This window comes from Tetrao urogallus, assembly GCF_951394365.1.
Source record: "Tetrao urogallus genome assembly, chromosome: 5".
Taxonomy (NCBI): Eukaryota; Metazoa; Chordata; class Aves; order Galliformes; family Phasianidae; genus Tetrao; species Tetrao urogallus.
Genome location: NC_136818.1, coordinates 39,323,329 through 39,348,282, shown reverse-complemented (window position 1 = coordinate 39,348,282; position 24,954 = coordinate 39,323,329). Strand labels below are relative to the sequence as shown.

Genomic DNA, 24,954 nt, shown 5'->3' with positions numbered 1-24,954 from the left:
TTAAAATGAAAGCCAAAGCACAAATACATTTTTATTTCACTCGAGGCAGGATGGTCCTTCTCCTCCCCCATTTTTAGGTCCCCTTTGCTTAAACCATTGAGTTATAGTGAGCAGGATTGTTGAGGATTTATAGATTTTTTTTGAACAAATAAATTGAATAGAAACTTCTATTTCTTCTATATTCCCACACTTTCAAACTACCGAGTTTTAACCTTTCAGCTTGTTGTACATCCTTCAACTGCTGTCCCTGCATCCATGTTCCAGCCACTTGCATAGTTTTGCTGCCTTCTGATTTCAAAAAGGTTTTTGTTACTTAAAGAATTAGAACATGTAATGACTTATCAGACAAATAATAGAAAATACAAAATCCAGTTTTTCAGTTAAAAAAAAAATCAACAACTAGAACAACTAGAATAGGAATGATGCTCATTTTCAGTATTTTCTGTCTTGGATCATCTTTCTCAATTTTTTTTTTTTTTTTTTTTTTTAATCTTTCTGGTTTTAGATTTTGGTTCTTATTGGATATAAAAATGAGTAGTGGGTGGAAAAATTAACCCCATCAACCCTGTATGTTCAATTAGTACATTTTCCAGTACTTTCCATCACATAGTAGTGTTACACGTAACTATGTGTTACTACATATAGTAATGTTATCACAGAGTCACAGTATCGTAGGAGTTGGAAGGGAACTCGGAGGATCATCTAGTCCACTCTGCTTGCTAAAGCAGATTCCCTACAGTAGGTTACACAGGAAAGTGTCCAGGCATCTTTTGAATATCTCTAGAGAAGGAGACCCTACAAACCTCTCTGGGCAGCCTGTTCCAGTGCTCTGTCACCACCACAGTACAGTTCTTTCTCATATATGTATGGAATTTCCTGTGTTCCAGTTTTTTGCTCATTGCCATTCATCCTATCACTGCATACCACTGAAAAGAGTCTGGTCTCATCCATGTGACTCCCACACTTTTGATATTTATAAACCCAGGTCTCTCAGCCTTTCCCCATACAGGAGATGCTCCAGGCCCCTAATCAACTTTGCAGCCTTCACTAGATGCCATCTAGAATATTTCTGTCTTCTTGAACTGAGGAGCTCAGAACTGGACACAGTATTCCAGATGTGGCCTGACCACGGCAGAGTAGAAGAGGAGAATAATTTCCCTCAAAGTGTTGACTATGCTCTTTTTAATGCACCCTGGGGATACCACTGGCCTTCTTGGAGATATGAGCACAGTTCATATCACTGTTCTGGATCATGGCCAGAAGTTATTACTCAATATTATTATTCTTTTTTTTTTTTTCCCCCCAAAATGCTGTGATTAACTGGCCTCTTTCTAACCAGAAAATGCTATCAAGATAAACAGTATGTTGAGCAGAATGTTACTTTGCACTCTGCCAGACACTTCACTCATCTCACACTCTCGTCAGTAAGAGAAAAGAGATGAGAGAAACGTAGACAGTGGATCATTGTCACGGAGTTGACCAGATCAATCTATGTCCGTGACAGGGGCGACAGGCCTCTGCCCTCCCCCCCCCCCCACCCCAGCCCCACAAAAAAAAATGGGAAGAAAGGAAGGGAGGAAAAGAGCAGCGGCAACAATCTATGGAGGAAAACTTATTTTACTATAATATTGGAATACAAGATAACACAATATATATAATTTAATTGAAATTGAGATTAATAAATCAGACAAGATAAGAGAGAGAGTTCCCGGGACCGAGTCAAACCTGAAAAGGTTGGAACGGCTAGGAAAGCACCCTCCAGCACCCACTGCCAGGCAGCAAGAGCCCGCCCCCCCCACCCGGAAGGGCCAGATCCTGTGACTGCTGTAATGTACAGGGATAGGTACCTGGGATTGGGGCAGTGACACTTTAATGCCCCGTACACTACATGATGTTTTGATGTGGAATACTGAAACCCAAAAATAAAAACAAATAAACAAACAAAAAACATAGAACCATGACAATCATATAAGTGTCAAAGTTTTTACAGGTCCTGAGGAGATAATCTGTCCAACCTCCCGTGAAAAGCAATGTTATTCAGTGCCTTGTCAAGCCAAGTTTTGAATATTTGGAGATTTCACCTCTTCCCTGGACAAGGTTTTCCAATGTTCAGTTGTTTTCAGTCTTGCCTCTAGGTGGGCTTTCCCCTGAAGCAAATTCTGTTGATTGCCTCTTGTCCTGTTGCCAGGCATTCCCATAAAGAGATTGCCTCCATCTTCTCTGTAACTACCTTTTAGGCAGTGAAACACTGTCATTAGATCCTCACTGAGCTGCCTCTCAGGTGAAGTGCAGTTCTTTCAACTTGTCTTCATGTTTATAGTTCTCTAGTCCTCTCATTATCAGGCAGTCTTCTGCTGGACACTGTCCACTTTTTTCATGTCTTTCTTGAATTGAGGGGCTGCAAAATTGGGAAAAAATTGGGTGTGGCTTTACAAGCGATGAGTAGAATGGCATGATCACATCCATTGACCTGCCAGCTATTTTTTCTTGTTGGAGTAAAAAATAAGGCTGAATGAATGCAGGATTAGTCCTTTTTACTGCTTGGCTTTAGTGTTTCACTACCATTTGTTCCTGCCAAGAGGTCAGAAAGAAATGTTTCTTCCAAAATGACAAAACTGATAGTTCTTGAACTTTTTACTCAAATATTGGGAAACGATATTGGAAGGAAATGACAGAATCTCAGAAACTCATCTCCAATATATGCTTTTTTTCCTTCCTGTCACTTCCCCTTTCTTCATTCTCTTTAGCAGGTTTTTATCCATTCTTCTCAGTTGCATTGCTTGTCCTCATTTTTTTTGACTCTTCCTGCTGGATGGAATCCTCCTTTACCCTTTATGTGATAAATGTTGCATCTTTCTTCTTTAATTGTATACTTCCCAGATGTAATTCCTCTCTTTACTTGCCTTGGTTGATTCCAGCTCTTGTCATCCAGCTCTTCATTCTGCTGAAAATTCTCAAAGCTCTTGGTTACTTCTCTCTGGGCAGAGCCTTGGTCTATTATCTATTCTATATGTATAGATATTATCTATGGTATACTATTATCCATTGTCTGATAAACTAGTCATTTTCAGCACAGTTGCTTCTGCAATGCTCTTCTGTCTAGAATTAATCTCTACCATATGTGGCTGTCCTAGGGAAGAGATTAGTCAACACCTCTTCCAGCTTTCTGTGGCTATTGTGTAGGGAATACGCACCTTATTTCTGAATATTTGTATTTAATATCCACTTGACAGTACTTAACAGAACTGCTCTTTAATTGCTTAATGTTACCTGTAAACATCACCACATCTACTATATCTTCATTAAGCTTTCACCTCTAAATACTCTTCTCTCAATTTTTTTTATATTCCATGACAGTGGCAACATCACTGCTGTTTTGAAATCAGCATTCATCATGCAGTTAACAGTGGTTCCTTAAGTTACCTCTGTGTTTATTTGCTGCTATGCATCTACTTTTAATGTGTTTGTTAGTTTTTTTTTTTTTTGTTTGTTTGTTTTTTTCAGTCTCCTACTTAGTTTTCCAGGTGGTCTTCCTTTGGGGGAACAGAATCACCTTGCTCTGTGTTTATACAGCATGCAACAAAACATTGATTCAGAATTAAAACTTTCTAGAAAGTATTACAGTAAAATAATTTGCTCAGAACAGATGTTTTAGCCAAAGTGATGGCTGAAATGCCTCCTTTTGTTAGATTCTCTTACTTTGCTACGGAGTTTCTACTTCTCAGGAAGGCTGACAATGTCTTTTATGTATTTTGGGCCTCCCTAGAGAGCCCACATTTTTACTATATGGAGAACAAAATATAATATAAAAAGCTGCTTTCATAAAAAAAGAAATTACATGTATTTCAGCTACTTGAAACTAGTTGAACTAATTGACTTAGTAGACTTAGTTGGAACAGAGTGGCTTCTCTTATTTGGCTCTTATTTATGAAAGCAAGCTTCTTGCTACGTTGCATACAACTCCTGGACTTCTACACTTTGCCATTGCTTGTTGTGTTTATATCTGGTTGTTTCCAGTCAGCAAATGACTATTTGACCCATCTACTATTTTATATTTTTTTCAGTTTAAAATGTTACTTTTTCAAATCTACCTTAGGTTTCCAGTTTTTAAAGTGTCAGATAGTGGGAAAGATGTGCTGTTTGCTACTTATTTGTTTGTTTTTAAAAATATTTTATGGGTGTTTTTAGAAAGCATAATGAATGACTTCAGAAATGCTGATTAAGGACTGGTGCTGAAGAATCAGCTGCATACTGTATCCATTACAGTATAAATTTGCAATTATACATCCTGGCAAATCTGCATCGTCTTCCACCTAAGATCTACGGTCTTAGGTATCATGCAAGACTGTAAATCTAGAGTTTCTCAGCAGCAGGTTGCAAGATGGCTTACCATCGAGTTTCTTAGTACTGGGTTTACTGGTTTCAGATTGTGAAGCCAGTATGTTTTGTACAGGAATGGATGGCATGAACAATTTTGAGTTGCATACTATTTTAAACTTCAATTTTTCCTCTTTTAAGAACTTGAATTCTATTGCAAGTATGTCACATATATTTATGTATTTAATTGTTCAAAATAATATCCCTCTCCTTCAGGATAATAGAGCTTTCCAGAATGGTTTTAGTAGCTCTAGTTTAGCTGCTCATTGAAAATTTATGCATAATGCAATGTATTTTCTGGAACATGAAAATCTTTGGTAAGGGCTTTTTTGTAACAAAGAAGAGCATTGTTGTATTCCTTCCTTGCCATTTAGTGCTTACTGTCTAATGTAAATATATTCCTACAGAAATAGAATGAATGTTATTCCCTTAAAAGCACTAAATTTCTAAAACTAAAGCTAGAAGACACAGAAGAAGTGTAACAAGTTACATGTATTTCAGTAAAACATTATTAAAATATGTGTCTTATCACATGGTTTATAGGAATTTGAGAGATGCAAGACTGGAAATGGAGGCAGTAGATAGAGTTAATAGCTCAGGCAGTAGTTCTGACACTGAAATCTGCTCTGTCAGTGTTTCCAGTTCTGATATCGAGATCTTCATTACTCGGTAGTAATTTGGCTATAGACTTCTATTGATCAGCATAGTCCTTGGACTGATTAAAATTTCTCAGTTCCCATTCTTTTCATTGTTGAATCATTTGACATTTAGGATGGACTCTTTTCAGCATGAAGCAGAAAGTGAAGGGATGCATTGCAAATGTATTCAGTGTTCAACTGGGATGCAGTTATATTTCAAAAATAGAAATTAACTGTGTTCTAGCTTGTGATCTCAGATTTTCTATCATAGGAAAGGAGAAGCAGTGCTGCAATCTGCTCTGACATTGAGTTAATAGAGTTTAAGGCCTGGTCCAGTTGTCGGCATATGATACAGCTATGTGAGAGTGAAAAAGATTTGGGAAGAATTTATTTATTTCTTTTTACTACCGATAGTTCTTTTGCTTTACTTTCTTTATAATATCTTATAATCCATAAGTATACTTCAGTTCATTTTTTTCCATTAATGATACATTCCTGATGTTTATTCTTTTCTTTCCTCCAATTTGCACCACCGGATTATTTTCTTGAATGCATGGTCATAAAGCTGAAATGCGAAGTTATTGAAGGCAAGCAGGCCTTACCAAGGAAGGAGGCATAGTTAAAGCAGGGAGACTGACTCAGTAAAAAACAGGAACTGCGGAAGGAAATTAATCTGAGAATTTTAAAAAATAATAATCCTCCATTGAACTTGATAAGTGGAAGACTGATTACCTGAAAAAATTCTGTAGAGGCTGACAAACCAGATACTACCTAATTGTCTGAGAACCTCAGGGACTTACATCCTGTTCTAAAGAAGAAAGAAAAGAGATAGAGATGCTCTGTTATATTCAGTACCAACAAAGTCAGTATATATTGACACTGAAGTGAGGTGTGTTGCAGCAAGGGAGTACTGTGCATCATCTAACAAATGGATTATGTGGAAATTGCATCTTCAGAGCACCATTCTTCCAGTAGAACTAAGCTATTAGTTTTTGAGGCTCTCTTGCTGTTCCCTATAGCAAGTACTTTAGTTATTAGGAAAGCAGAGCAGTAACATTAACGGAAAAATCAGTTTCTTAGTCCATGTGCTCTGTTATCCCTGGCCTCCTTGAGGTAGTCCACACAAAAATTGTTATGGGAAATAAAAGGAAATCCAGTTCATTTAGTTGGATTGATTATTTTTTCTGGAAGTAAAAGGAGCCTTCATAGATGTTCCTTAGCTTGAGAAATTATTATCTGTGCCATTCCTATTAGCTTAGGAAATATCCTGGAATTTGATACGTATTACATTTGCTTACAAAAAAAATAACTACTTTCATGTTAGGATAGAGGAAAGCATATCCATATAGAATACTGAGAATAAAGAGCTGCACTTAATTGCCTAGAGTGATGTTTTGGCAGCTGGGGATGCACATAGTTTCACTTAGGTTTCCCTAGGAATGACAGATGACAGCTTTATGAGCTCCCTTGCACTCCTGGCAGCTGTATGGCCTTCGTTCCTGAAGAGACTCTTCTCCTTGTTACAGTAGAATCAGGTTTCCTTCCTTGGGATAAAGACTGCCATGGTTAAAGTAATGCCATTCTGCTGTCTGCTTGTAGTCTTAAAAGCACAAACACATGCTGATTAGAACTGACAATAATCAGTGTCAGAGTTGGGTAACTGACATCTATTGTTCTTCTACATATATTCATTGTATTAAGCAGGCCATTTCCTGTTCTGGGTGGATTACCTTCTTTCTAATCAGTTTGTAATTTGCTTATTGAGGAGATCAGATAAGCGGATGTGAAGTAACTACATTCTTAAATCTTAACAGATGTAAAGTGGAGCTAGGCAGAACAACAGCAAATTGTGATTTCACCTGGCTGTGTTGAGGTTTGGACTTCTGGACAATAGATTAACACTGATTTCTGAAATTGAAGCAATCCCCAGTGGAGAAAATTGTGTCTGCTTAAAACTTAAGCTGTCCTTTTCTATTCTTTTACATTACTGTGGTCTTAAAATTCATGCCTTACAGCTTCCATCTTCTCAGGCTTGACTGCTTCATTTAGTTTTATTGCTTATATGGAACTTACAGATCACAAAGCAGATGACTCACCCTATGTGCCCTTTAACTGCAGAAAGGATTTGAAAGAGTTATTTTTTCCTGGATTAAAAGACCTTTCTGGCAGCATTGCAGCTGGCTTTTGTTTTTGTTTATTTGTTTGGTTTTTTTTTAAATTATTGTGTGATCTGCTCATTTTGGTGTTGTGTTTTTTTTTTTTTTTTGTGTGTGTGTGTGTATGAAATTGTCCCAATCATTTGTAGAACATACTAGCTGTATAATTCATATAACTGTTTTCTGCCCCTTAAGTTAACATTTCCCAGCTGGTGGAAGTAAACCCAGATTAAATTTTAGTCTGTGTTTAGTTTATCAGTTAACACCATCATTTTCTCCTGATATTTTCCATTCCAGAAAACTCAATAGCAAATATTAGCAGCAGTTTGGATAATAAGAGAAGGAATGATTCACTCTTACACAGTTTGTAGGATTGCCAAATAGCTCATAGGTTTGGCAAGCAGTTGCTCCTAACATAATTGGCTTTTAGGCTGTGATATATCGTATGTTTCCTTTTTGTTTATTCTTGGATAAAATGATGAGCTCAAATATTTATCTATGGCATAGGAAAAAAAAATTTGAGAGCATCATGAGTTGCAGGAAAATAGCATCCTTCACAGAGGGAAATTATTATTGTTTCTTTAAATAAAAACATATTAGGGGCCACTCAACAACTAACATGAATATGCTACCATAAAGACAGGGTAGTTTTCCTGGAATGGAGGTAGTTCATCACAGGCATACTTTTGTGTTGTCCTGCCTTGCATTAATATTGTTTATTTCTATCCTCTTCGTTTCTTTCCCTTCCTCTTCCTCTTCTTTTTTCTTTAATTCCTTTTTCATTTCTCACCTATAATCTTTCTTATATTTTGTCTCATGTAAATGCAGATTTACTTGTAATCTTGGGCACTAAGATAGTATAAGAATTGTTTATTGTAAAATATGAATGCTGGAATTCTCACCGGGTGCCGGTCTCTTTAGGAAAGGGTAACTAATGCATGAATTCTGATTTCCAACTTAGATAAAATAAATAATGTAGTCAAGTATGATATTTAAAGATACTGAAGTATATTAAAAGACATTTAGGAGTGCTCCAGTAATCCAATTTACAAAGTCTTACTAAAAGTGAAAACAAACATAATAACTAGGTTAGAGTATTGGATGTAGGTTAGAAGATGGATGCTTAAATACAAAGCTAAAAGGCCAGGCACCTACGTTCGTGTACCTTAAAGTCCATCTCAGTCTATGTTCTTAATGGTTTTTATACACTGGGGAATTCATTTGAGCTAAACAAAAACAAAACAAACAAGCAAACAACAAAACAAATAAAACAATGACTGTTATGATCTATTTTCCAGAGCTAAATTCACAACTGTCTGCCATGCCTTCCCATATAGGACGAGGGAATTGCTTGGTGTAGCAGGATAAAATCCACAACTGCCATCATCTAAGAAAGTAATTTAACACAGTTGGCAATTTAATGAAAATAGTGTCATCTTTATGATAAGTAGTTTTCATATGCTTTTTGGCCAGGTGACTTTGCTAAAGGCTTGGAAGATTAAAGGCAATTTCTGTAGCCCTGGACTTCTGTTATTAAGAAATGAACCCTTTGAGTCGCCTTTCTAAAAACTGAAACATGGTTGCTTTTTGTAACAACAAAATAAAGACCATTAAAATCAGCACATGTACCATAAAGTGGTTGTTAGAAATTATAGTTTTGTTGTAATCTGGCGCATGGTGTTGTGGGATTTCTACTTAATTTCCTGATTGAGCATATTACAGTATCAAAGTAGTATTGACGCAGTGATATGTATACCTTATTTTGGAAACTGCTGTACTTGACTTGAGGATGAGCTCACTTGAGCTGACATTATGGTAATGTGAGTGAAAGAGGCAAGACTTTAGATTTCTCTAGAGAGGAAAGGAATTGGAGCTAGGGCTCTAAAGATTTGCTCACACCCTTGAACAGTTCAAGTAGAATTCATACTACCTCCCACTCAAATAACTGTTATGGTCACAGACATAATCCCTTCCTGCATTGGCAGTTGTTGTATTCTTTTTGACACATTTGTCCTGTTCATCAGATGCATTTCGTTTGTGCATCCTATTCTTGAGGAATGCAGCTTTAAGGTAAAATGTGAGCTATGAGGAAATTAGTGAATGGGCTGGTCTTATTAAGCTTAGTGAACACAGCAAAAGCGGGGAGAGAAAAAGGAAAGGTATGATAGCCATTTTAAAATATGGACAATTTTTTTGCACAATTAAGCATAAAATGTGTTTTTATGTGTTCATAATGAATAGGAGGAAAAAGATTAAGCTTTGACATCATGGGAGAAGATTCAGTTTAGACACAATTCATATATGAGACAGATTTTGTGAAACTGTCATGGTTATTAAGGATCTTGTCTTTCTTAACAGTTGCTCATTTTTATCTGTTTATTTTATCTGTCTGTGTTTGTTAATATCTCTCATTCCATTTTCATTGGGCAAAAGAGACTGTTTAAGATGCCTACCATGCTGTATTGTGAAAAAATAGGCAGAGGGGAAATATTAATAAGCTTCTCACTTGGTATATTGAAGGTGAAGATTCTTGCTGCCTTTTTTCATAAGTTTGTTGTAAAACCTTCTCAGATTAGAAAATCATTAGGTATACAAAACAAAGTATTTTCCATGCAGTAGTAAATGTATTAGTGATGGGAGTACATGTAACCTTTAGTAATTCTAACCAAATGATCTAATAAATATTATTGTGCAGGAATAACAAGGACTGAAATAGCTAATGTTTTGGATGGTTTTTGATTTGTTTTTAATTCTGCTTTACTTGGAGAATCTACTTAGTAATAGCTTCTTAAATTGGAGTCAGATTGCTGATTTGTGACATGAAGACTGGTTTGCAGAATGATCTACTTAATGTGTTATTTAGTTCTTCCTCAGCTGATACAGATCACTGAGTTGAACAGTTATTGGTTACTGAGTGACTAACTGTGGCTGGATGCATGTTACAGGCATCAGAACACTTAATAATTAAAAGCAGGAATGAAACTAATTAAAAAAAAAACAAAAAACTATGCCTATGATGGTATTATTTTTCCCTCACTGTCTAGGATGAGAATCTGCTAATATGAAAAAAGTTATAGGTGGGTCTTTTTGGAAAAGATGTTAGCGAATGGTAGCTGTGTGTTCAGAATTGGGCTATGTATTAGTCTGCATTGTTATAGTTGTGCACAAGATTTGACTGACAGGTCTGTTCCATGCACCTTTGTTTAAGATGACACATTTTACTTGCATGTCTGATACTAGAGAGAAGGTCAGTTGACACTCAAGAGACTCCAGGAAGTCTTTAGGTCTGTCTCGCTCCAATTTATTAGGAGGGAGATGAGGTTCTTTGATTATCTGTACACCCGGTGTGAGATTAAGAAACAATGGCTCATATGTTGTTGCATCCAGTTTATTACCAAACCTAATCAGCGAGACAGGGAAGGGAAGGAGGGCGATAGAAAAGGTGGAAAAGAAGCAGGAGTTGCGTAAAGCGGGGAGAGTCACCAGCAGGATCCAGCAGTGGTCCCATTGCACAGCGTTTGAAGGTTCCAGGCAGACACAGCAGGGGAGGGGGCAAGAAGCAGCGTGGCCGGCCTTGGGCAGCAAGCAGGTGGACGAGGAAGTCGAGGAGCCAATCCTTGAAGCAGCAACAGCGGTCAGGCAGCAGGCTCAGGAGAGTTTGACAGTATGTAGGAATTACCTCAATCTTCAGCAATCCTCTTCTTCTTCAGGAGGAATCTGCTGCCAGAAATCCTCCGTTCTTCATGAGGAATCTGTTGTCAGAAACCTCTGTTCTTCATGAGGAATCTGTTGTCAGAAAACCTCTGTTCTTCGTGAGGAATCTGTTGTCAGAAAACCTATCCTCATGGTTTTCAGTTCAGGATCTCACAACCTTTGCAAGATATTGCAAGATATTGTAAGATATTATTCTATTAACGTCTGTGTCTCAAAGCTTGCTGGGGACACAGATGGACTTGTTCAAGTCCCGAGCAAGGATTGTGAAATCCTTTGTCTGAAGGACACAGATGAACAAGTGCAGGCAAGTCCTGGGCAAAGGTTGTGAGATCCTTTGTCTGGGGACGCAGATGGGCAAGGCCAGGGGCAACGAGAGCGAGATGAGCTGCAGCTAAATAGGTGTGAAGTGCTCCTTTGTGTGGACTTATCTCAGGATGATGGCCATCTCAGGGGGTACTCAGTGACTCTTGCTCAAGGCCCATCCTTGTCACATAGGCAGGAGAACAAGGAGGATAAAAGAGGAACTGAAAACCATGAGGATAGGTTTTCTGACAACAGATTCCTCATGAAGAATGGAGGTTTCTGACAACAGATTCCTCATGAAGGTCCTAGGTAATAATTTCATCTACTCCAGTATAACAAAAACATTTATAATGGGAAACTTTTTATTAAAGGATGCATCTATCTATCTAAAGGATTTTTCTAATTACTTCTTTAGAATGATCACCTAGCATAATTCACTTAACAGAAATGATGTATTTGACGTGTCAGGGAAAAGTCTTTGATGCCTGTTGCTCAGGCTTTTATTCATCTGGTAAGTTTGTTGTAGAATTGAATTGTGTATTTTCTCTTACTTGTAGTACTTAAACAGTGAATTGTCAATCTTCACTATATTCCTCTTTATTTTTAACACACTGATTTTTTGATTTTTTTTTTTTTTTTTTTGGAAGCAGTTTCAGTTTTCTTATCTACATTTTATGGGACAGTCTGCCTTGAAACACATTTTTAGTTTTGAATTTGGGAATGGAGTTTCTCTATGATAAATGGAGTTTCTGTAGGAAGGTCTGTTTATGAAGGTCAAAGCATGATTTCAAATCTCTTTTCATAGTGGTAGATTTATCTTCTGTATCTTGCTAGTCCCCGTCAAAAGGAAGAAGCATTGTATCTTTGAAGCTAGCTACATGGGTCTTCATGAAAATCATCTCCTGTGCACTGGGGATTCACCTACCTTCCATGGGACTCCTCAGTGCTAACTCACAGTGTCAATCAGTTGTGTCTTGGAACCCTCAGAGAACAGAAATTATATGATCACTCTGGACAGCCTGCTTCACTGCTGGGCTGCCCTCCTGGGGGAAAAAGGTTTTTCTTATTCCCAACCTGAACCTCTCTTTTTCAAGCTAATTCCTATTGTCCTTCATCTTCCTTCCTTGCTTTTTTATAGAGTCTAGCACCATTTTCTTTATGACTTCCTCATAGGTTTGTTGGGCTGCAGGGCTGCTGCTCTTAAACGTCCTGAAATCACTTCTTCAGGCAGATAGAAGCTAAGAGGAAGCCAAAACTGGATTTTATGGGTTTTCTAGTAAGGGCCAAGTAAAGGGAGATTATAACTTCCTTTGATCTGTTGGTTGCACAGTGATTCATACAGTTGAATGTTCTCCCAGTGTTCCCTGCTGCCAGGGCACACTGCAGGCTTACATCCAGCTTGCTATCAACCAGGATTCCCAGGTCCTTTTCAGCTGATGAGATCAGCCACACAGTCCACAGCTGCTTCTGTTTGTAGCTAGGGGATCTCACAGCTGCCAGACTTTGCCATTTTCTTTTTGAATTTTTTTCAAGTTCCTGTCAACATATTTCTACAAACTTATAATTTTCTCTGGATGGCAGACCTACTCTTAATAGTACTGACTGGTCCTCCGATCTGGTGTCATCTGTAAACTCACTGAGAGTACTCCATAACCTCCTCCAGACATAGTAAGGATGTCGTATATAACTGATCTTGAGATAGACCCTGATAGTACTTTACGTGCTGCCAGTCACCAGGTTGAACAAACCTATGAACTCTGTGAGCCTGATTATCTGAGCAGTTCTTAACCATCTAGTTGTATGCCCATTCAAAGTTTAATAACAAAGCTTGGTTACAAAACCTGGGAGATGGCCAAAAAAACCTTTCTAAAGGATATTCATTGTTCTTCTCTCACCCAGAAATGTGGTCAGTTTGTTGTACAGGACATTCAAGTTACTGAGGCTGTTCACAGGTTCACAGTCACTGCTTTGTCCTTCATGTGCCCAAAAGAGTGTTTTAAGAGGAATCATTCCATCATTTTCCCTGAGACTGGAATGACAGTGTGTGTACTGTACCTCCCCAATTTGCCTTTCTGACTTTTTTTGAAAACAGGAACCATTATGACGTTCTGAAGACTACAGTGAAAAGCATCTCCTTTGTTGCCTCTGGAGTTTGCCAGTCCTACAGTAACAATGTTTTTGCGTACTTTTTCATATGTGTGGGACTGATAGAGAAAACAAGTTCTTTTCTCATTTTCAGTTGTTGGAGTAATGTTTGGAAGTAAAGTATTCTGTTTCAAATATAACTATAACATTTTTAGGTCATGTATGATTTATAAGGTTTTACAGCAAAAATGAGAACAACTATAACATTGACTTTTCACTGTCTTAAGAATTATTTCCAATACAAATTAGTATATTATGAAATATTTCATTTGTAGATTAAATGTCATAATTAGCTTCCCACTAGATGAAGCAGCTGTATGTCAACCAAGTAGAGAAAAAAATATATATTTTCAGAATGCAAAACAACGTATCTTTTATTAAAAATTAATATTCTTTGTTTCTTACTGAATGGAAGTAAATGGAAACTTCTAAGTAATGTGAAGTTTCTACATAGTATAAACAGGGATAGTCCTTGACTGGAGCTACGTTATAACTATGCTTGATCATATTTTCTGTTATTATTTGGGATGTTACATTGTTTTGTAAAGTACTGTAGAAAACATGCTTCACTGAAAACTTTCAATCTCTTCATGAAATATCTGGAAATAGGCTTCCAAGTTCCCAAGTGAGCCCTCAGGAATCTGTTGAAGAATTTATTCTCTTGAAAAATTAGCTTCTTTGCTTGTCATGGTGTTTCATTTGTTCAAAATGGCTACCATTTCTATAAACCTCATTTTCAGTGTATCAAATGTACCTGGTCAAAACCCTAATGTGTGCAGTGCCATTCCTAGTTTTGATGTTCATGCATGTCTTGCATGAGACATTGAAATTTATTTTATATACACAAGCAGTATACATAATAAACTGGCTATGTAAATATTGAAGGAGGTCAGTTTTCCCTAATGTCTTAGACTTCAAAAATATTTGTATGCTATTACAATAGCATAACTAACTCAGCATTATCAGGAGAAAAAGCTTGTTTCAAACTCTTCTAGGCATTATGTGAGGATGGCATACTTATTCCAAGAGTTACAACCAAACTCAGGGAAGGGAAAATCGAAACCAGAGCTGAAATGACAGTTTTTAGCATAGGAGGTGTAACTTTGGATAGAAAATAGTGCTAAACACTGTGTGCCAACTTCTTAAGCAGTGCCAACTTCCCAGTTTCTATTTAGAAAGGATTTTTGGAAAGCACTTATCAAAAATTCACTTTAAATTTTTCAGTTACATTCCTGTGCTCACATCTTTCCTGTCTCTCAGGCCATTGCTGAGATAACTGTTATCTTAGAATCACAGAGTCACCAAGTTTGGGAAAGTCCTTTAAGATCACCCAGTCCAACAATACTTCCTACAAAAGCATGTCCCTCAGTACAACGTCTGAATGTTTTTTGAACACCTCCAGGAACTCCGCCACCTCTCTGAGCAGCCCATTCCAGTGGCTGACCTTTCTCTCAGAGAAGAATTATTTCCTACATCCAACCTGAATCTTTGCTAGTACAACATGAGGCCATTTCCTCTCATCCTATTGATGGAAGTTACATGGAAGAAGAGGCCAACCCCCAGCTCACCACAGCCTCCCTTCAGTAGTTGTAGAGAGTGATAAGGTCCCCCCTGAGCCTTCTCTTCTCCAGACTGAACAGTTCCAGCTCCCTCTACTGCTCCTCATAAAGCCTTCTCACAAGGCTCCAGCCGCCCCACAGCTTTGTAACCCTTCTCAGGACAAATACTGAGGCCTCAATGTCCTTCTTGTAGTGAGGGACCCAAAACTGTACACAGTACTTGATGTGCAGCCTCACCAGAGCTGAGTACAGAGGGATCATCATTTCTCTGCTCTTGTTGGTCATGCTGTTTCTGATACAAGCCAGGATGCCATTGGCCTTGGCCACCTGGGCACACTGCTGGCTATTGTTCAGGTGAGCACTGATGAATACGCCCAGGTCTGTTTCTTCTACACAGTCTTCCAGCCACTCTGCCCCAATTCTGTAGCATTGCCTGGGGTTGCTATGGCCAAAGTGCAGGACCTGGTCCTTGGTCTTGTTGAACTTCATCCCACTAGCCTCTGCCCAGCAGTCTAGCCTGTCCAGAGGCCTTTGTAGGGCCTTCCTACCAGGCAGATCACTTCCTCCCAACTTGGTGTCATCTGCAAACTTACTGAGGGTGCACTCAGTGCCCTCATCCAGGTCATCAGTAAAGATATTGACCAGGACAGGCAAAATCTTAATATACTCACAGTGAGAACTAAAAACACGAGGATTGTCACCTACTCAGGCTCCTGATCTATCTAGCAATTTGTAGGTGATTAATCTTACCTTTTTTGTACTAATGTCTTGGAGTCGAAAGTTGTAAACTGACTTAATGTTCACAGAGGAAAAAAAACAAACCACAAACACCTAGCATCCAGTAGTGAAAAGATATCTTTTATCCCATACGTCATTATTTTGAAAACGTCAGCTCTTCACCATATAACATGATCTAGTTGATAACTCTTCTGTTAAAAACACTTTCATCTTTCTGTTTTGAAGATCATCATTTATTCTTATCATTAATAAATAAATTACTAAGTTGTTTGATCTTCACCGAAGTGTCCGTTCTCACTACTAATCTTAATGGAAATTGCAGCTTAAGCCTATAAAAATTATTTGCACAGTTAGTCACAAGAACAGTTCATCACCTGCATTTGAAGATTAACTATCTGTGATGTGTACAGGATGTGGCAGGGCAATATTTTTACTGTTATTTGATGACAAATTCCTTGCCAACAAGTTGACAACACTACTATCAAAGACAAAGTCATAGTCCTTGATTGAAATGATTGTGTCAACTTTACATCCATAATATCTTAAATAATATGAGAAAGATATTTTTAATGGGAGGTTCCAAGAACAGATTCCAAATACAGATGTATTTTCATGTTTAATGATAAATAGGAGGATTTAGTAATATTGACAGTATAAGAATATTGTATTTTAATTTGCCCTAAAATGCTGTTTTTTATTTTTTCCAAAGTGACACTCACAGTAATCTCTTTTTGCAAAAATCTGAGAAGTGCTTTTAGTGAATTAGAAATAGACATCAATGATTATGAGGTTATTAATAAATTGATTAGGAAAAATAAACTACCAGTTTATTCTTCTCCCCCAAGGGTATCAAAACTCTGGCAGCCTGTCATCTGGCAGTATTAAGTATGTAACAATAGCAGTAATGTGAATAACATGTGAAGTAGCATGTACTAGCTAAATATTTGTGAAGGGCCCATTTGTGAAACATTTGCTGTACATTGTTACCTTGAATGATGTGATTCCTGACACCATGAAATTTTCCAATATGGGCATTAGTCACATTTTCAAAGTAGAGCAGATAATCTCTTTAAAACCATTCTGTTCTCAGTGCACAATATAATGAATTAAATTCTGACCCTTGTAGAGTGCATGTAAAGCATTTCTTTTTACTGTTCTAGAATTTACATACCATATTTACTTTCTATCGTAACAGTATAAAAGTCATCAGTGCTAGACTTGACTATAATTTAGAGTTCTCAATAGCAAAACCAGTGAGAATGCAGATTTATTAAAATCATAAATATGGAAATGCATATTTACAGTCTGTGTAACATGTAACCAGTAAATAACGTGATGAGTCTTAAACATGTAGGGGTGTATTTGAATGTATTTTTGTGGGGATCGAAAAAAGGCTTTTTGCAAATGACCAGAATTTCTCAGAATTACAGGCCAGGAACATTTGGATTGTGTGGAATTCTTACTTGGTCTAATGTCAAGACAAAAGCCAAAATATTTCGTGACACTGATAATCTTTTTCTGAAAAGAAAATGTTCCTTTTTTCCGCTTTATCATTAACGTATGTGCAGGTAAATGAGCTGTGTTCACCCCAAAAAGTGATTGCCTGTCTGTTTTCTTAAGGATATCTAGGCAGTACTTTTTACCACTAGGATTACATTTCTGTCAGGCTGGGCAGCAGCTGTATGTTGTTTATTTCTTGCAGTATTAGCTCATTTAAATTACCGTTATTTTGTTCAGTGAGTAAAACCAACTCCTGTGCTTTGAAATACCAGAGCGCTATTTAAACCTTGTTTCAAGGCTGGTTGAAGTCTAGCAGCACCTATTCCATCTGCTGGCCACAGAGCTACTTTCCCAAATGACTGGAATGTGTACAAGTGTATTTATACAGTTTAATGTAGTGTTGCTACTATATTATGGATCTAAAAATCAAATAACACAACCCTATAGTGCTTCTCTTAACAAATATTGAGTATGTATAACCTGCCAGTAAAAATGAGAAGATGAAAACACATAGCTACTCTGGATTAAATAAATACATATTTGATTTGATTGAAAATTGGGTAAAAGTAATGATGATTTTCAGGGTGGTTTTTTTTCTGCATATCTTTTGGTACTTATATTATCCTCTCCTTAGCCTCTCATGTTTCTCTTGGGACAAATCAGGCTTATGGGGTTCTAAGAATGGTATGGAACTCTAGAGGCCAAGCTGATAGTAGACCATCCAACAGCAGTTTTTTCTTTATTCAGACTTTATTCAGTCTGGCTCTAGGTGTAAATTTGTTTCTTTAAAACGTGAATCCCTTTAGCCAAAGGAAAGCTTTCTGAATATCCCATTGCATTGATAGGACCAATATTAATTTTTAAATAGCTCGTAATTCTGAATGGTGCATGCTTCGCTGTGTGCTGCTATGTTAGTATGGTTAAACTTGCTTTGAATGTTTTGTTGGGTGTCCCTTAGCCATGTTCATTGTGCTTTATTTACTAAATTACTGATGATAAAATTTGGAACTCCTGCAGTTTTTTTTTCATGGTATTTTTGTAAATGGGAATGTAGGAAATAAATTTCAAGGCTTGACTCATACAGAAAATATATCATAAGGAGAACAGTGTTTTTCATTAATTTGCTCAGGGTATAGTTGAAAAAGTCACTATCAAAAAATGTTAGCTGTTCAAGTTCTTCTGATTGTGTGTACGGTACAGTATGTGCATTGCAATAAAGTCAGAGATATACTCCAAACATGAGCAGTTTGAGTCTTTCACATATTAGTATATTACAGTGAGCATGTTAGTGTTTCTGTACAGGGAAGAGAAGGTAGAACAAACCTATGCATTCTGGTCACATAAATGTTTGTTTGTAGTATGCCTTTGCTAGCAGCAGTAATGTGAGATATAAATATAAAATAAATTCCATAAATGCTAACTTTAAGAGTCAGCTTTAATGTTATCATGGCTATTTTGATCTAGATCAAAGCTGCCTGACAGAATGTGGTTTTAATTAGCATTTAGTAGTTGTTCTACAGCAAGACTTTTTTTTTTGTTTGTCAGACATTCTCTTAGACCAAGTTATGTTTGACGTCAATGCCAAATTTAATAACCATAAGAGAGAATAATACTTCAACAACTTTTTCCTAGACACCTGAAGAGCTTGAAGATGTATCTGACCTTGAAGAAGACCATGATGCACGTAGTCGCACAAGTATTCAGACAGAAGGGAAGACTGACAGGGTATGTATTACACTAGGTTTTTTTAAAAAGCAGTTTGATGAGGTAAAAAATGCTACTGGATTACTTCTGCTATGAAGCCACTTAAAGTCATACAGTGAATTATTAAGATCTTGTTTGACGTTTAATAGATACCTGAAAATCTATAGAGGGCACATGACTGATATGTATGACCTGAGTAAGAAAAACACTGTGTGATTTATAAATGCACACTGAAGGTGTAAATTAGAAAAATTCTTACACTTCTGGACAAAGCTCTAACAGGTTATAGTCTTGTTAATATAGCTTGAACTACTAAAAGTTAGGACATTTGTAATTTTTATGTCTGAGTCTTTCTGAAGCCTTCAGTGCATATTAACAAAACAATCTCTATATATCTGTATATAGAGATATATCTGTAATCTTAGCTACTGCTGTGCATGAGTTACAGATGTATAATTCTGAAAGTCTGGGTGAATCAATTCTATAGATTTCTATAGAAAATTCTATATTACTCATGAAGAAGTATGCATAACTTAACATTTGACAATTAGGTTAAGTATTTCTGGAAGTTCTGAGTGATGTTTTGCTGCTTGTATCGTTATTTGACCTGAGAACTTCACTATATTACTGATTATTGTTTACATTCAGACATTTTTAAGAGCCTCTGAACATTTTGGAGTACCACAAAGCTTTTTGTAACAAAATTGGTGTATTTAGTAAGCATTACTTTTATCTACATTTCTGTCTTAAATACTGTTTCAGCAAAACTGTTCATGACTTTAAGTTGAAAGACCCCTGGGGCCAGAAACATCAATTTCACTAGCTGTTTTTAGACTACCTAAAGCAATAACAGATTTCTCACATTTGGTTTAATCTACTATTATTGTGATAATAGATGTTATGAGCAGTACAGATAGTTGAAAAATAGCAAACGTTTAATACAAAAGGGATGTCAATAAAACGTCACTTTTCACAGAATGACTTGGGTTGGGAAATACCTTGAATATCATCCTATCATCCCATTCCACTCCTTGTCATGGGCAGGATTGCTACCCACCAAATAAGGCTGTCCAAGGCTCCATCCAACCTGGCCTCCAGGGATTGGAGCATCTACAAATTCTCTGGGGAACCTGTGCCACTGCTTCAGCCCTCTCTGAGTCAACACTTTCCTCCCAATATCTAATGTAAATCTCCCCTCATTCAGATTAAGACCATTCTCCGTTGTCCTGTTACTATCTCCTGTGTACAGTCAGTCCCACTCTTGTTTGTAAGCTCCCTTCAAGTACTGGAAGGCTGCAGTGAGGTCTCCCAGAGCCTTCTCTTCTTCAGAGTGCACAATCCCATCTCCCTCAGACTTTCTTCATAGAAGAGCTGCTCCAGCCCTCTGATTGTCTCTGTGGTCTCCCCTGGATCCATCCAACAGCTCCATGTCTTTCTTGTCTTGGGGGCCTCAGGCCTGGACATGGTATTTCAAGTGGGGTCTCATAAAGACAGAATAGAAGGAGACAATCTTCTCCCTCTCCCAGCTGGCCAGCCTTCTTTTGGTGCAGCCCAGGATACTTTTGGTCTTCTGAGCTGCAGGAGCTCACTGCTGGCTCACGTCCGGCTCTTTGTCCATCAGGACCTCCAAGGCCTTCTCTGCATTGCTGCTCTCAATGAGTTCTTCTCCCAGTCTGTACTCATATCTGGGATTTTCCTGTCCCAGCTGCAACACCTTGCACTTAGCCTTATTGAATCTCACTAAGTTCAACATTACATTTGTTTTTAAGCAAGCACGCACAAAAAAATGTTTTCTTTATTAAGTCCCTAATATCATATAAAAAATACTAACTAAAATGAAAGTTGTTCATTTGTGTTCCATTTTTTTTTCTCCTAACGTGAATTCTGAAAAAAACACCCAGTGTAAACTATAAAGAAAACTGTGGTATTAGAATGGTACCTGGCTACTCTTTCAGAAACTACTGGCAGTTTATATTTAAGTCTAATGTATACACAACGAGTAAAATTTAGTTAGTATTTTATTAAAAAACAAACAAAAAAAAAGTAAAAAAAAAAAAAAAGAAAAAAAAAAGAGTTAAGGATTGGGGTTAGATATCCAAATTGGATATGCATTCACTGATGCTAACAAAGGCTATATCTTAACTCGGAAATCTCATTTTTCTTCATGTAGATAAAATTGACAGATTATTAATTATAACTTCTCTAGAATATCTCTCTAGAGAGAGGATGTAATAGATCTAGACTTAACCTCATGCTAATATTCCTGACTGCATCTGTATAGGTAAACTTGGAAATGTTACTGACTTGTCTTTCCCTCAGGTAATTCCCAGTCTCTAAGAATAATATGACAGTGCTTATGGCACCTTCCCACATGATGGGATACAGATTAACCTCTGCTGTATGCTGTGAGATCTGTCAGTAATTAAACTGGATAGCAATACTAATTATTTGTAGCACAATTTTATAGCCCTGATGAAGATCTTTAGGAGCAAATTCTCAGCTTCTGCAAAAACATGTGCTGCTCGCAGATCCGAGGAACAATGCAGTTTTTGTACTGTGAAATTTGGATCTACCATATGCCAAGTGTTCTTCCTCTGATGTCTGTGTCTAACATGTGTAATTATTTTGTAAATTTATCACACAAATGTTGTTTGGAAATTTATGACATTGTAATCAGAGATAGGTAGTTTGTGACTTAATCATCATCAGGTTTTGAGTTGAAGAGAACGTTAAGTATTTGCCCAGTAAATTTTTTTGCTTAGAAGACAATGTGCATTTGAGGGCAAGAGAAAGTGTAAGGGCTTGAAGTTATTAAATTACTAAAGAGAATAGCTTAGCTTAATTTTAAAGCTATTGGTGTGAGTTACATGATCATACTGAAGAATGTACAAAATATTTTAATATGTGCAGATGAGAAAAGCAAAATAGTTCTCAGACAACCAACCGCCCACATTGTTTCTCAGTTTCTCAGGCTGTTACATGAATACATAGATAAAAATATCTGAGAGTAAGATCTACATTTGTAGATTTGTTGCATGTTATGTTTGCAGAACAGTTTGGTGCTGATGAAGAGTTGGTTCAGTGTGTGTAATAGTGTGAATGAGAAAATCCAAAATGAATTATTTTCCTGTTTTATTTGTATTATGCCTTACATACAGTGATTGTTATTACATACCTAAAAATATATTTAGCCTTGAAAAGACATCCAAAACAGTCTTACCTCTCCTCACAGGACATGCATTGCAGCCCAGCAACCAGCTTTGTTGCTCTCTGGATGCTTTCAGGTACTTTAACATCCTCTTTATATTGTGAATCCCTGGAAACAGTATTCAAGGTGAGGTTGCATCAGTACTAACTATGGTAGGAATCATCTCTTTTGACTGGCTATCTGTGCTTTCCACTGGCACCTTATAACAGGGCTTGCTTCCATGGCTGACAGGGCTACTGACAGAAGGGAATACTTGGAAGGGAAATGAGACAGCTACTCTTATTCAAGTTTGGAAGACTTTGCATCTAAAGTCACTTTGTTAATATAAATGCTGGCATACATTAACAGCAAGCTTTTGCTATTTGGATAATGAAAAGACAAATTTAAAATCATATGCAAGATTAATTCTTAGCAAAGCTGCATAGAGTCTGGAAATGTCAATGACAAAAATTCAAGCATAGTATCAATTCAGTGATTTTTGAGCAGGTGTTGCTAATAGTAATTTTGATGCTTAATACATGGATAAAGATTCTTTGTCAGGTGTCATGATCTGTCAAAAGTATTTAATTTCCTCTCTAACGTGCTACTTTTTTTCCCTTTATTGAAATAATGATAATTTAAGAATAAGCAAGGAGTAGGGAACACTCTGGATTGTAAATCACGTCTTTTACATGTCAAAGTAGACTGTTTATGCCATACGTGTGTGGTGTGTGCTCTTTGTTCTTTCATACATACTCTTAGTAAAAATACTGAATAACTCTAGAGTTGGAGCAGATCCCTTCAGTATTTCACTTAATAGGATCTAGGAAGGATCTATTCCCTTAATAGCATCTGGAAGGACTCAGAGTTCTCTTCCAACTTTAAGGAATCTAGGATCACATGATCCTAGAATCCTTAAAGTTGGAAGAGAACTCTGAAGGCCATCTGGTCGAACTCTCCTGTAATGAAAGCTACACCACTGCTAGATCCCCAGCCTCACCTTGAAAGTCTCCAGGAATGGAGTATCAGCTACATCTCTGGATAACCTGTTCTGGTGCCTCACCACCCTCACTGTACAAGATGTTTTCCTTCTATCTAACCTAAATCTACCCTCCCTGAGCTTGTAGCCATTTCCCTTCTTTCTGTTGCCAGAGATCTTGCCTAAGAGTTTGTCTCCTTCTTTTTTATGGCCCCGTTAGAGACTGAAAGATTGGTAGCAGGTCACCTTGCAGCCTTCTCTTATCCAGACTGACTATCCCCAGTTCTCTCAGCCTGTCCTCATAGGAGAGGTGTTCCATTATGTGGATCATTTTTGTGGCCCTTTCCTAGATGTGCTCCAACAGGTCTGTGTCTCTCCTGTACTGAGGACTCCACATCTGGACAACTTTGATCCCTTCAACTTTGACATGATTTCTTGGAAAGTATTCTGTGAACAGTTTTTCAGTGAGTGTCGCATCCACTCAATGCCAATTATGTGGAGATTATGTTTCCCTAGATTGTTTAGAGAGGGACATGAGAACCAATGACACAATCCAGTGCAGCCCATATTCATGGCGTATTTCTTCTTCATCTACAAGCCTGTTTCCCTGGCACAGAGAGGAGTTAGATTAATAACTTGCATTGCCTTTTTTGTGAAGGTTCACAAAATCGACGTTACGAATTTGTGTTTTTGAAATTATCTGCTGATAGCTTTCTCTCTTCATTCAGTTTTGCTGTATGTAAAAAATACACACGAGCTGACATGGCAGCAAAAACGAGGCACCAAAGTTGATGAAAGCAGGCTGGACTTCAAGAATTATGTTACAGACATTAATACCAGGAAAAGGCAAACCTCAGGGAAGAAATGCAGCTTCTTCCAGCTTCCGGTATCACTCCCATACATTTAATCTCTAGGGAATGTTCTTTATATTCACTTTGCCATGGCTTGTTAATATCCAGTATTTGCTGTTTCACCTCTTTATCCAAATCTGAGTGATTATTCACTCAGTAGAGAATGTAGGATGTGATTTAAAAGGCAGTGGACACATCAATGTTAACAGAATCACTCCAGACACTACATTTCTTCAAATTTCTATGAAAGCAGTTTTCCTCTTCTCTAGTTACAATCTCACAATGCTTTGCACCTTACAAATAGAGGAAATGTAAAATAGTTTTCAAAGGGAAACTCTTCCCTTTCAGAGAGATATCTGGCTTGTTTCTGTCTCAGGAAATTTTTGATAATGTAAACATTTGTTTGGATGGTGCTTCATTCTGCTGTTTCTCTTCCCTCTGTTTCTCCCTCTCTCCCTCCACACCTCCATGTTAGAGATAAGTATTCTGACATTATGGCTCTAGCCAGTAATTTGTTTTAGGGGATCGGGAAAACAAAAAGCATGTCAGTTTAAGAATTCAAGAGAATACTGTAGGTCTATACGGAAGTCATCCTTGGAGAGTGAAGTCAGGCACAAAGGCCGATTTGTGAGGTTGGAATTTCACTGGCAAATGATGCAGCAGTGGGACAAGAGTCAAAATCTTCACTAAGTAGCTGCTTCTTATGGATCCTCTGTTTTAGTCATTGTGTGGATAATTTGTAAAATCTTTACGTTGTCTCAATCTGTAACAATAAACTGACTGAAACTTAAAAGGGTTTGAAATAAAAAGATTGTCTAATCTTATTCTATAGCATCAAGTTGCAAACAAGGCAATGTACGTAACTCCTCAAGAGTTAAAGGAAATTAAAGAAAAAAATATATATATTGCAGGTATTTTTCTTTCTTAAGGAAAAAAGAAAAGTAAGAAAAAACAGATTTTCTCTCTCCTAATTTTAAGTTTTCCTGTACCATGTTGTAGAATTAATGAAAAAATTGCTTTTCCTAGTGGGCAAAATAATCCAGCACTTCTGTAATATCACATGATTAATTTAGGTCTTTACTTTATATGTACTTGTTGCCTAT

At 37.3% G+C, this 24,954-nt stretch overlaps 1 protein-coding gene across 1 annotated transcript in view; it reads left to right on the top strand.

The window, feature by feature from the left end:
* CTNNA3 (catenin alpha 3) overlaps positions 1-24,954 on the top strand; it is a gene marked incomplete at both ends in the record, with an annotated part of 396,193 nt that overhangs the window by 327,117 nt on the left and 44,122 nt on the right. Inside the window, one exon of the mRNA XM_079535369.1 lies at positions 18,763-18,855. Coding sequence (XP_079391495.1) covers positions 18,763-18,855 — 93 coding nt within the window. The remainder of the gene's footprint in view (positions 1-18,762; positions 18,856-24,954) is intronic.